This window comes from Lemur catta, chromosome 22, assembly GCF_020740605.2.
Source record: "Lemur catta isolate mLemCat1 chromosome 22, mLemCat1.pri, whole genome shotgun sequence".
Classification (NCBI taxonomy): domain Eukaryota; kingdom Metazoa; phylum Chordata; class Mammalia; order Primates; family Lemuridae; genus Lemur; species Lemur catta.
Window position 1 is genome coordinate 10,823,029 of NC_059149.1, and position 12,611 is coordinate 10,835,639.

General features: G+C 42.8%; 1 protein-coding gene across 1 annotated transcript in view; it reads right to left on the reverse strand.

Moving 5' to 3' along the window:
* The window catches only part of UNC5D (unc-5 netrin receptor D), a 494,392-nt gene that overhangs the window by 52,678 nt on the left and 429,103 nt on the right, over positions 1 to 12,611 (reverse strand). The window contains exon 11 of the mRNA XM_045535353.1: positions 9,179 to 9,263. Within this exon, the coding sequence (XP_045391309.1) occupies positions 9,179 to 9,263 (85 nt within the window). The remainder of the gene's footprint in view (positions 1 to 9,178; positions 9,264 to 12,611) is intronic.

Sequence of the window (12,611 nt, forward strand, 5' to 3'; positions counted from 1 at the left end):
TGGTCCCAAGGAGGGTGCTTGTGTGACGAAGAACTGAACTCAGGCAGTGGCAGCAGAGGAGAAATAGAAAATAATAGATCTAAAATGTAAATATGACCACGTCTCTGAAATCTTAAACCTCATGAACCCCTACCCACCAGATAAATTTCAGCATCTCCTGGGCAGCAAACAACACTACATGACCTAGTCCTTATTTTTTCAGTCTCATTCCCTGTTACTCTTCCTCTCGTATTTTCTTCTGCTTTGGTTAGTTTCCAAAATATTTGATGCTATTTGTAAATATCTCCGTGCCTTTTACATGTACATCTGCCTTTGACTGGAATGCCTTTTGCTCTCTTTCTGTTTATAAAGCAATGGTCACTTCCTCTCTGAAACCTCCCCTGAGCCTCTAGGCAGGGTCCACCCCTTCATTCCAGTACCACGCTGTAACACACTCATTCCTTTAAGGAACTGGGTTTGCTTCTGGGGCGTCATCGAGGATGGTATGAAAGGGACTCAGTTTCCTAGTGATCACTGACAGTTGGGGTGGGTGGAACCATCTCTGGTAGCAGGGTCTCTTGAAGACATTTCATTTTGATTCTCTAACTTCTCAGTGACAGCTTGTTATTAAAATCATTTAGTTTGGTTTTTATGTTATGTATTCTTTATTTCAAACCTGATAAATGTTCATTGAAAAAGAATGAAATGAACAATTTGAAATTAAAAAAATTAAATCTACCCACGATCCGAACCTTTCACCTCTCACAAAAATCAACTCACAGTGGATAACAGACTTAAAACTAAGGCGTGAAACTATTAGAATTCGAGAAGAAACTGTTGGAAAAACTCTTATAGACATTGGCCTAGGCAGAGAATTTATGAAGAAGACCCCAAAGGCAATCACAGCAACAACAAAAATAAATAAATGGGACCTGATCTAATTAAAAAGCTTCTGCACAGCCAAGGAAACTATCACGAGACCAAACAGACAACCTACAGAATGGGTGAAAATATTCACACGTTACACATCCGATAAAAGGCTGGTAACTGGAATCTATATAGAACTCAAGAAAATCAGCAAGAAAAACATCAAACAACCCTATCAAAAAGTGGACAAAGGACAAGACATGAACAGAAACTTTTCAAAAGAAGATAGACCAATGGCCAACAAACATATGAAAAGATGCTCAACATCTCTAATCATCAGGGAAACACAAATCAAAACCACAATGAGATATCACTTTTCTCCAGTGAGAATGGCCTTTATCAAAAAATCCCAAAACAATAAACGTTGGCATGGATGCGGAGAGATGGGAACATTCATACACTGCTGGTGGGCCTGCAAACTAATTTGGTTTTTAAGACTCACTTTTAAACTGTAATCTTACATTTATGATTCACAACTCCATTGCTACCCGCAGTACCTGGGAACACGCGTGCAGCACACTCACACACACATATCTGCACACGGGGCCCTGGAGAAAATGGAGAGGTCATGTTTCCTTGTGAGTTCCTTCTTCCCTGAGCTAATCCCTACGGCTCTGCGGCAGAAAGGAGGGAGAAGGAACACACACATCGTCCCCTTACTTTACCTGTGGCAAGGTGACAATCGTTATCTGAGATGACTGAAAAGTTTCCTTTTTAGTTTTATGTTTTTAATTGACAAATAATAATCGTCCATACTCATGGGGTACATGGTGATGCCACGATATGTATCATGTATAGTGATCAGATCACAGTAACCGGCACATCGATCATCATAAACATTTATCATTTCTTTGTGCTGGGAAGACTCGTGTTATTAACTACAGTCACCCTGCAGCGCTATAGAACCCTAGAACTTATTCCTCCTCTCTAGCTATAATTTTGTATCCTTTAACAAATCTCTCCCTAGGCCTCACTTCCTCCTATGCTTTCCAGCCTCTAGTATTCTCTTTTTACTTTTTAATTCTGAGAGGTCAACTTTTTTTTTAGCTTCCACACATAAGTGAGAACTGTGGTGTTTAAATTTCTGTGCCTGGCTTATTTCACGTAACATAGCGTCCTCCAGTCCCATCCATGTTGCCATGAACGACAGGGCTTCATTCTTTTTTATGGCTGAATAGTATTCCATTGTGTATACACAACACATTTTCTAATTATTTTGGGTACATGATAGTTGTCCGTATTTATGAGGTACATGTGATATTTTGATGCAAGCGTATGATTTATAATAAACGAATCAGAGAGTAACTGGGATAACCACCACCTCATGCCTTTATCATTTCTGGATGACTGAAGTTTTTAACAATAAGATAATCCTTCATGGGCTCAGTATAGATGAGTGGTGACACCCAAAGGATTCCTTGACAGAGGAGGCAGGTGACTGGATCACCGACAGCCACCCCAATGCATCTGTAGTCCCTTGCGGGTTTCAGTTCCACCTGAAACAGCCTGGCCCCAGCTGGCAGTAGCCCCAACTGGCTTGACCCTCCCGCTTGAGCCTCTTTGCCTTACATTGCAGTGGACCCTGGAAAGTCTGTTGTTTTCCATCCCACGTACCCTTTCTGGCCCCCAACTCATGATCAGAATTCACCTTCTCAATTTCTTGGGGATCTGGGGCCCTAGAAATTGTGGGGGTGCACTCTGGCCCCTCTCTCCTCGGTGTTACCATCATGCTCTTTTCTCAAAGCTTTTTTTTTTCCTTCCCCTGTGGCCTGGAGCATGGAGCAAGTCAATCGACTTACAAGCAATGAGAAAATCAGGTGTCCCTGTCTACTTCCTAGAGAGGACCCAAACTTTATGAGTCATTCTCTTGGGACTCCTCTCCGCTTGCTTTGGAAAGGGCAGGGAATAGCCATTTTTGATACCTGCATTCCTCTGAAATGTGACTTCTTCTCTCTTCAAGTCCCACCTACGTCAGTAGGGAAGAAGTCATGGCGTGTGAGTGGGTGGCGGGGGGTATGGCAGTGTTCATTATAAAGAAATGACGCTTCTCAGCAGGTTCTACAGGGAGGAAGGAAACTGGCAAATCTCTGAAATTAGGATGTTGGGGTATTTGATGCTTTTTTTTCTTATCAGCTCTGAGCTTTCTCAAATTCCAGGAATACAGAAAAAGTCCTCTGGGTCTCAAACACCCCCCTGCTACGTGTCTACAACCTCTCTCCTCCTCCTCATGTATAAGGCACCATGTTGAGTTTGGCCCACAGTGCTGAATGCATTTGGCACTTAATACAGTGTTAGTCACTGAACTGAGCTCATAATAAAAGTCACGTAAACTATTCCAGAAGCCCCTCACTTTTTTTGCAATGAGGAGGGTGCAATGTTTTTTGCCTGAGCTTGGGGATGGCTGGAGAAATCCTCCAAGCTTGAGATGGCAAACAGAGGCATCAATCAGCCCAGAAGGGCTTAGCCAGGTTCTTTCCCTTGCTGCCGTGTGACCTGGTGTCAAGGTAGAATTTGAGGTCTTACTTGGAGCTCAAAGGCAAAGTTTGGACCGGGCCCACTGTGCTGATTACACTAGCGTGGCTGAGGTGGCTTCTCACCTTCTGAGACATCAAGGCCCACAGAGGCCCAGGAAAAGTGTACGCAGTTTCATATTTTACCAGGATGGGCATTTTCGAATGACCTCAAATGTCTGCTTTGGACATAAAGAATAGTTTACTACACACAGAATGGCCAACTGGCCAGTCTTTGAATGTCATCGATAAAAAATGAACATCTATGTGTTTCTTTACTCTTCTAGAAACGAGATCCTCCCACATAGTTTCAGGACATTTCTGAGTGCCTCTCTCAGGCATGCTATATGAGAAGGGGTGTGTGCGTGGTTCTTGCTATGGGGAGAAAAACCCACCTGAAGCTGTTCCACAGGAGTAGCCTGCGCTGCGGTGTTTGTGAGTCCATTACCGGGAAAGAAAGTCTATTCTCTTCCTCCATTTTCCAGAGCTATTTTTTCAGTCTTCCTAGACAACTATTTGGTTTCATTTCATGCTTTGCTATTAAAATCACTGTACCACGGAAGCACCTTAACAAAAGATACTGTTTCATGTCACCACCGTCTCTACCTTCCCAATCCTTATCACAAAATATACCCACCGGGCAGACCATACTATTTGATAGCAAACAAAACAAAATCCCCCAAAAAACCCAGAAGAAAAAAGTGGCTGAAATAGCCTATCTGGGCCGAGCCCAAATTCCAAAATATGTGTCCTTTTGTAAACTCTTCAGTAATATTACTTATAGCGTTTCCGATCCTAGTCTAAGCACTTGGTCAGGGATAACCACACGAGAGTGTAATTGGAAAAAGAAATGAATGTTTGCCTTTGGTTTCATTTTATTGCTTTTCAGAAGAAAGCTCCATATCATAATTTTCTGGTCCAGTTCTCTCTCCAACCACGGGATGGGGAGGGGAGCAAGAAGAGAGATGGGAAAATTGTGCTGTATCTGTGGGAAGAATCTCTGAAATGAGATAGCTGATTTTTTCATCCCTTTGTTTGAAGACTTAATTTATAAAAATATTATTGAAACACGGCTAAAGTGGAGAGGATAGAATCTCCTCCCCCCCCACACACAAAAAAAACATTCCTGAGGAAATGCAACAAAACAAAACAAAACAACAACAACAACAACAAAACAAGAGTCCAAATCTTTCTAATTGGAGTTTGTGAAATGAGACAGGCTTTTGAGAATGATCACTGCTGGTTTCCTCCCCGGCACAGGGGCCTTTCAGAGAGGCCACATCTAGCATCGAGGGAGCCACTCACACACCCTAGATCCAGGACAAACCCAAGAACGTCTGGAAGCTCCAATTTCATGCCACTGTCTTTGTGCGAGGCCATCCTGCCCCTGTCCCCATGATGTCACTAAGTGTCCTTTCTTTTGTGAATGGGGCAGTGCGTGAAACCCGACTGGGCTAGAGTTGGAAGCTGCTTTTGACAATGTTCTGGCATCAGGGTGACTTTAAAGCAGGGAAGAGTCTTTGGACGTGGACACTCTTAAAGACCCTCCACCTCTACACCCCATAGGAAAATGCCTCGTGGCAGATGGAAACCACTGGGACCCTGTGCCTTTCTTTGGCTAATCCCTACTCCTCTTTTAAGGCTCAGCTCAGTGACATCTCCAGGGAGTCACCCTCACACTCACGCTCCACCCCGCTTTAAGTATGTCCTTAGAACAGATTCAGGGCCCAGCTCTGTTTTCCATCACTCTGTGAAATCCTCCACATAGTGGGAACCACACTGAATTACATTGCTATCATTGTCCCCCCAAATCTGTCCCCTCTCTGTCCATTTCATGGTGTATTTCACACTTCCATTATTAAGCATGAGCCCTGTCTCTGTCTCTCATCAAGCACTCTGAGAATAACATGCCTAATTAGGCCCTAAGTCCAGAGAATACATTCTTAGAAAATCTCACTTTGGTGCCCAGTCCTGTCACAACCTAAGGTGAACATACAAACTGTATTTGGTCTCAGTTTTCAAATCTATAAAAGTAGGATGATTGTATTATTATTATTTATAAGGTTGTCATGAAGATTAAAATGCTTTAGCAACGTATAAGTGTACCCACTAGGTTTACTTTTCGAAATTCCATCATCTTCGAGACAGTTGTATCACTGTACTATTGTGTCTCGTGCAATCCCACCATGTGTCTATCGGGACGGTACCTACTATTATTTTCCAGATGAAGAAGCAGACACACACACACACAGAGTTTCACCGACTTCCCTGAGGTCACACGGATAACAGTTATGAAGCTTAGATCTGAATCCAGGGTCTCTGATGCCTGAGTGCACAACACTCTTAGCCCCTGAGTTCAGATGTTCCTGTCATGGTGCGTACTAAGGTTCAGCGCTGGAGGGAGCACTCTTTCCAGCCTTTCTTCCCCCAACTTTATACTATAACAACAGTAATTAACCCACACAGGCTTCTAAGAAATACTCAATTTGGGCCTGTCCTGCCCTTTTCAGTGGTCTTACAGAGCTATCCCAGAGGATACCTCTTTACAGGAACCAAGACTTGGAATGCAACATCCAAAATCTCTTTCCCCATAGTCTCCCGCATCCAGGAGCGACAGAATTGTTTAGTCCATGAGCGCTGATTTGGAGCCAGATATTCTGAGTTCGGATCCCAGCTCAGCCACTGAGTAGCATGCCCTTGGAGAAGCAGCTTAGCTTCGCGAAGCCTTCATTTTTTAGATGTTTTTTTCTCATCTCTCAAATTGGTACAAAATCCTCTTCCTTGAAAAATTACTGTGGAGATGAAATGAGTGCGAGTATGTGAGAGTACTTTGCAAATTATACTGAAACAGAGGTAAGTCATTATTACTTTGCCAAGGATGCAAAGTCCCCTTCCAGCAAACCACTGAATGTGCAGATAGGTCCAAAAAAGTCAACAGAGATAATTTTCTATGCATTCTAACTAACGAAAGGTCCAGACTTCTGGAACAGGTTGGAAAAGATTCATTACGATGGTTATTCAAGTCTGAGAATAAATGTAGATAGAAGAGGGAAAGTGATGCCATTGCTCTTAATGGACAGCACAGAGTATCCTTTTGGGGGCTTACCAAGAGAGCAAGTGGGGTCTCCAAGAGAGACAGGGTATGTTCAATTCAGACAATGTGCAACCTCACTGACAACTTAACAAAATATCAAAGTAGAACTATCTGAGATTATTTGAATATAGGAGGTGGTTTTATGTCTTTGATTTATTCCATGCAGCCACGTTCCTGGGAATCTGGTAAGAATTTGGATTAATTATATCAGTTCCAGTACCACTAAATAATCACCCTGCCCAGGGATACAACTTAGAAAGGGCCAACAGAAATGTATCACCAACAGTAAAATGGATCAGACTTTAATTTAAATACAGCATGAAGATGTTGTTTGGAAGATCCTACCGTGTTCTGCATGTGCAGACGTGACTGAGAGTCAGTAAACCCAATTCTCACACCAACGAACTAAAAGGCACAGACCTGTTGGTGGCCCGAGAGGCAAAGATGAAAGACACAGAGTAGTGCGTTCCAGCTCTACTGTGAGGAAGACGGGCCTTGTTCTCAGCGCAAGTTCAGGATGACAGACGCACGACATAAAATGAAAATGGGTTTTCAAGTGATATTACGATGAAAAGATGACATGCTGGCCTCTTCCTATTAATCACAAGATGAAAAGCTAAAGAACTCTAGCCTCCTGGCAGAGACGGGAAAAATTTCACCCAGCTTGAAAAAAAAATAGCAGAAAGGCATTTGCTATTTTTAGTGTTTCTGTAAGTAGTTTGGGGCCATGGGAAGGCAATGAGCATTGCGAGGGAAAAGCTAAATGGCCTGGAGCCCAGAGACTGGTCACTTTCTTGGGAGATGGGAACATCTGGGAAGGTTTCAGCAACCTGAAAAGGAATGTGTGGCTTTCTACAGTTTAATAGGTAGAAAAATTATACACCTCGCAGATCTAAAGTTTTGGATAAACTGGTTCTGTTTCTATTCCCTAAACAGCAGCAATGAACTGATAACTTAGACAAAAGAAGGATGAACCAAATTGGTTAACATGGAACGTACAAAGCTGAACGACATCAAGGTGTGACCACATTTGGCCAACCTCTCTTTCGGCGAGGTCTTTGGGCTCTGTCAAATTCTTAGGTATTTCTCCTTCTTACTTTAAAATTGTAGGATGTTCCAAGTGATCATTCCTTCCTGATATTTTTCAGCCATTTTATTTAAGTCCTTGCATGCTTGATACCTTTTGGCACATTCTAGCTCTGACCGCTTAAGAAGAGGCAGCTTCTAGTAGGAGACAGGGAATTGGCATGGGCTGTAAATTAGGTGCCTTGGAAAATGTGAAATAGCCCTAGGTTGGTTCTCAGGTAGTGAGGTGGGAGATGCTGGGATGGGTTGGAGGGGAAGGAGCTGAACCTCTGCTCCCTGGATTGGTTACAACCACGGGAGGGAGGGGCCGAGGTGGGGGTGTGCAGCAGGCCATGATTCAGGGACTAGATTCTCACACTTGACGTTGGCAGCGTGATATGTTTTAAAGCATCTGGGAAAATGACCATGACCCCAATGTCCAACACTGGTTGATTCTTAAGTAAATCAACCAAATGGATAACAAAGAGGTAACTTCCTCCATTTTTAGGTCTGCTTGACCGACTTCCTTAAGATTTTGAGAAAACTCTTCAAACCTTTCTGAGCCTCAGTTTCCCCCATTGGACAAGTAGAGATATGTAGACACTAGCACCTTTCCAGGTGTAGAGGTAAGGAATCTAGTTCTTCATGACTGAAGAAATAACACGTAAGTCCAACATAGCACAGCCCACGCACACAGAGCCTCTGAGGGCCTCACTAATAACCGACTGGCAGAGCCTTTTCTTCCGTCCTTCCCAAGCCCTGGGCACCACTGGCACCAACAAATCCTTTTATAGAAATAGATACCAAAATCTGTTTAAACCATCTGTTTCTCTGGCTGTTTTTCCTTCCAGTGTTTTTCTTTCATGCTTTCTTGGCTAACAACAACAAAAAAATCTATTCTAAAATAACCAAGATGTTACACCTACAAATGCCAGAGGTATATCTCCAGTTTATGAGAGGAATTGCTTTCTAAAGAGGAGTTCGGTTTATCTTGTGTGGAGGAAGGCGACGTTTCCACAAATATTATAGCTGCACTAAGAAAACAACCAACTACTTTCATTAAAAGAGTACGCAGCAAGATTTGTATTTGTTCACGTAATGGAATTTAATGCTGCTGGAATTTGTCAGACCTGAAAGCTATGGACGTTCAGATCATATTTTTAACATAAGGAAAACTGCCCAAGAAATTGTCTCCCAGCCTATACACACCAGGTCTTCTGCTGACCTTAAAAGGATCATGAATGCATCACTGTGTTATCCGCCTGATGCCCAGAGCCAAAGAGTAACTCCAGGGATAATATTTCCTTTTCTTTCCAGAGGGAGACTCTGTGAGGCACTCAGTGTCATAAAGAAGCCTGCTATGACCCGCTTGCCCATTGACTGTTTTCCATTGGGTGTTTCTTGTTAAGAGGCTCATGACCATAAAACGTAGAGTCACACATGTTTTCATTCCAGCCAAGAGTTTTGCAACTCATTTTTCCCTTTATAGAGTCAAGTCACTATCTCACCTGCATGTCTCATTATCTGAATAACTTCAGATTTTCTACAGGCGTTCCTTTCCATATTTAAAATGTCATTAGTACGCCATTTTTCTGTCTCTTACCTGGGTTCACCTTGGTTGATGGACATGTAAATCTCCCAGGAATTCTCTTCTGGAATGGCACCATGTGGTATGAGCAAACTCACCCCTACAACAGAAAAGCCCACCAGGTTACTCACAGATGTTCCGATGAACTTGAAGTACCCACCTGAGCACCTTACGGATGCCCACAAGAAAGGACTTACTTTCTCATGGAAATTTACAAAATCGCAATCCTTGGAAAGTTTAAAAAATCCAAGATAATAAGGGGAAAAAGATCACTTTATGACATAAACAAGGGGGTACACTGGTCAACTGACTACGCAATTTTTTTTAAAATAAATTTTAAGTCTTCCCAGCATTATTTAATTCTCTTAAAAGATTGGTTGTTCTAAGATCAGGTGGTGGTAAACATATCTGAAAATATAAGAGTTTATCAACGTATCAGTTAATTTGCTCCAAAGTTTACAAATGTATTTATTTCTCTATCTTCACTTTCTCTCCGCTGATTTCCTGAAAAGGAACCTGGGATGGTGATGGGTGAGCTACCTAATACTTTGCTGGAAACCGGTATGAAATTGTCTTACAAATTGTGTGCATCTGGAAGTCGAGGGTGGAGTTCAAGGGAGACCTGAATTTCATCAGTAAAACTAGACAAAGTCAAAGCATCTGATATGCTCAGGAAACTTTAGGTTATTACGTAACCAATATAGCCTTAAATTTGCAAACAGAGGCTAGCAAGGGTTAAGGTTACAGGTGACTTAACCATATCCAAGGCAATGTCAAAACCCAACCGCCCTACTTCAGCAAAAATCCTACAGTGCAGAGAGGAAAGGCACAGGAAGCCACATCACACTGCATTTTAAACATTCCCTCTTGAATGCTGTGAAGAAAATATTTCACTTCGTCCAGGAGAGAAGAGTCTAGGGAGGGCAGAGATTCTCTTTAATGTAGCTTCTTGTTTATAAAAATAAATGAAATAGAGAAACAGCGAGATCGTCACAAAATAAAATCTCAAGGCGGCCTCCCGTTCTTTGAGTAATGCAACTCTCACCTTCTTTCTTTTCATTAGAGCTAATGTAATCGCTCAGAAAGCTTTCAGGTTGCTGATGACAATTTAAATCTGGAGACGGCTGGCTTTCCTGCTATTCCTCTGTGTGCCTGTTAGCAGCTATGGAGTCAAGGAATGCGAGGCTCATTGCAAAACAAGTTATTTGTGATTCGCATTTATGAGCATTATTCAGTAACATGCTAGTTATCATCAGTATCTTTCACCAGCACTACGAAGAAGGCACATTTAAATCTTGTGCTTACAGCTTTTCAGCAAGGAGATCCATTTATATTCTGGACCTTAATGTCAATAGCAGGAGAACGGTAATTGCCACACTTAGGGATCGCCAATCAGGCTCTCCTTCCATTTCCTATTCTTCCTTAAATGCAGTTGCCAAATGAAGCAGCCTCTGAGATCTCCCTCCCTGCTGATAAACACAGGCTGCAGTCCACAGGCTATTCAGCGTGTTTGGATGTCAACCGGGATGCAGGCCCTAGATGCTGTCTTTTCTTCTTTTCTTTTTCTGAGACAGAGTCTTGCTCTGTTGCCCTGAGTAGAGTGCCGTGGTGTCAGCCTAGCTCACAGCAACCTTAAACTCTGGGCTCAAGCGATCCCCCTGCCTCAGCCTCCTGAGTAGCTGGGACTACAGGCACATGCCACCATGCCTGGCTAGTTTTTTTCTATTCTTAGTAGAGATGGCGTCTTGCTCTTGCTCAGGCTGGTCTCAAACTCCTGAGCTCAAGCAATCCTCCAGCCTCAGCCTCCCAGAGTGCTAAGATCACAGGCGTGAGCCACAGTGTCCAGCCGACATTGTCTTTTCTTAGCTTAACACAGAACTTTCTCTCTGCTGCCTCTTGGTCAGGCTCTCTAGAGCACTGTGATGACAGAGACATGCAGTCCCTATTCTTCAAACAGAGGAGTGCAGGAGACTGTCATCAAGCAATAATGCCATATTGCATCAGTGACACTTAGCACAGCGGCTGGCACAGAGGAGGAACCCAATAAACATATCTTGAATATATGAGTGAAAGAATAGGATTCAATATTCTTAGCAAAAAAAAAAAAAAAAAAAAAAAAAAAAAGCCAGGCCCTGAGACATGTTATCTTCTATAGACCATCACGCCCCGGTAGTCAACTCCCAGATCAAAACAGAAGAAATGTGTGCGAGGACGTTTGAGAAAGGGCCGTCCGTGGTGCAGGTCCCATCTCGTCCTTTCGAGTCAGCTTGGTTCCTTGTGTTTAGGTTGAAACATTATTCGTCATATTCCTAAATTCAACCTGAATCGACAGGATCATTGGACCTTTCAACTGTTTTCTCTCTTCTTCAATCAGAAACTGTATTATGATATTATCTTTCAAACATACTTCCCTCCTCCTCCTGCCCAAACATGCAAATTATACATGGGGACTGGAGACAGCCAAACCCAAACCCAGAGGCACATGGGGGGTGGCAAGTTATAGATCACGAAGAATGAGAGGCCCCGTATGCCTATGACCCATTTCAATATGTCATTCACCAGTTATCTCTAATTAAAGAAAAATATACTCTCCCCAAACTCCACCTGCTACCCTGACAACCTTTTATTTGAAATGACAACAGAACCACCTGTCTGAGTTTCCTGTTTCATATTTGAAATAATACATGGTGGCCAGAGTGTGGAGACCACCCCGACCTTTTGGAGGAATCATTGCCAGGCACCCTATGCCAATCTAGGGGGGACGGCACTAGAGCAATCTAATTTCTGTGCCTTGCTTTCTTTACACGTTAGGTCCCCGGGACATATTTTGCATTTATGTCCTGCAAATAACAGAACCTATGTTTCACTTTCCCACATTTATTTTCCCTCAAACTTATTCCCAGTGAGCAGCTTCAGTCTTGCCCATACTGCTCGTCAGGGCCTTTCGACATGCCGCTTTCATAGAGAAACTGGGAATCACTGACAATGCTATCGGAACTTTTAGTTTGCAACACGAGTGCTTCTCAGTTCAGAGGGAAGAAAAAAAAATCTCTGGTTCTCCATGATTTCATCTCCTCACTTTCTTTGATGAATATCAAACAAACATAGCCAATGAATGGGTTGGTCTTGGCATTCTCTGCACATGTGTGTTAAATATGTGTACACACACAAACTAGCAGAGGAGGAGAGGAAGGAGTATTGGCCAATTTGTTCAACCAGTTACTACTGAGAGTCTCTTAAGTGCCAAGCATGAGCTCGAACAAGGAGATGAAATAAATGCACAGTAACTCAACGTGCAACTGATGTGCATATCCTATTCTCTTTGAGTGGGCAGGGGTTCTTTTCGTTCCTCAGGACACACATGTCTAATCTACGGATTCTTACAGGGAGGGTAATTGGTAAATATGGCTGACTGATTTATTACTCATTGAGGCTCTTATCTGCCAAT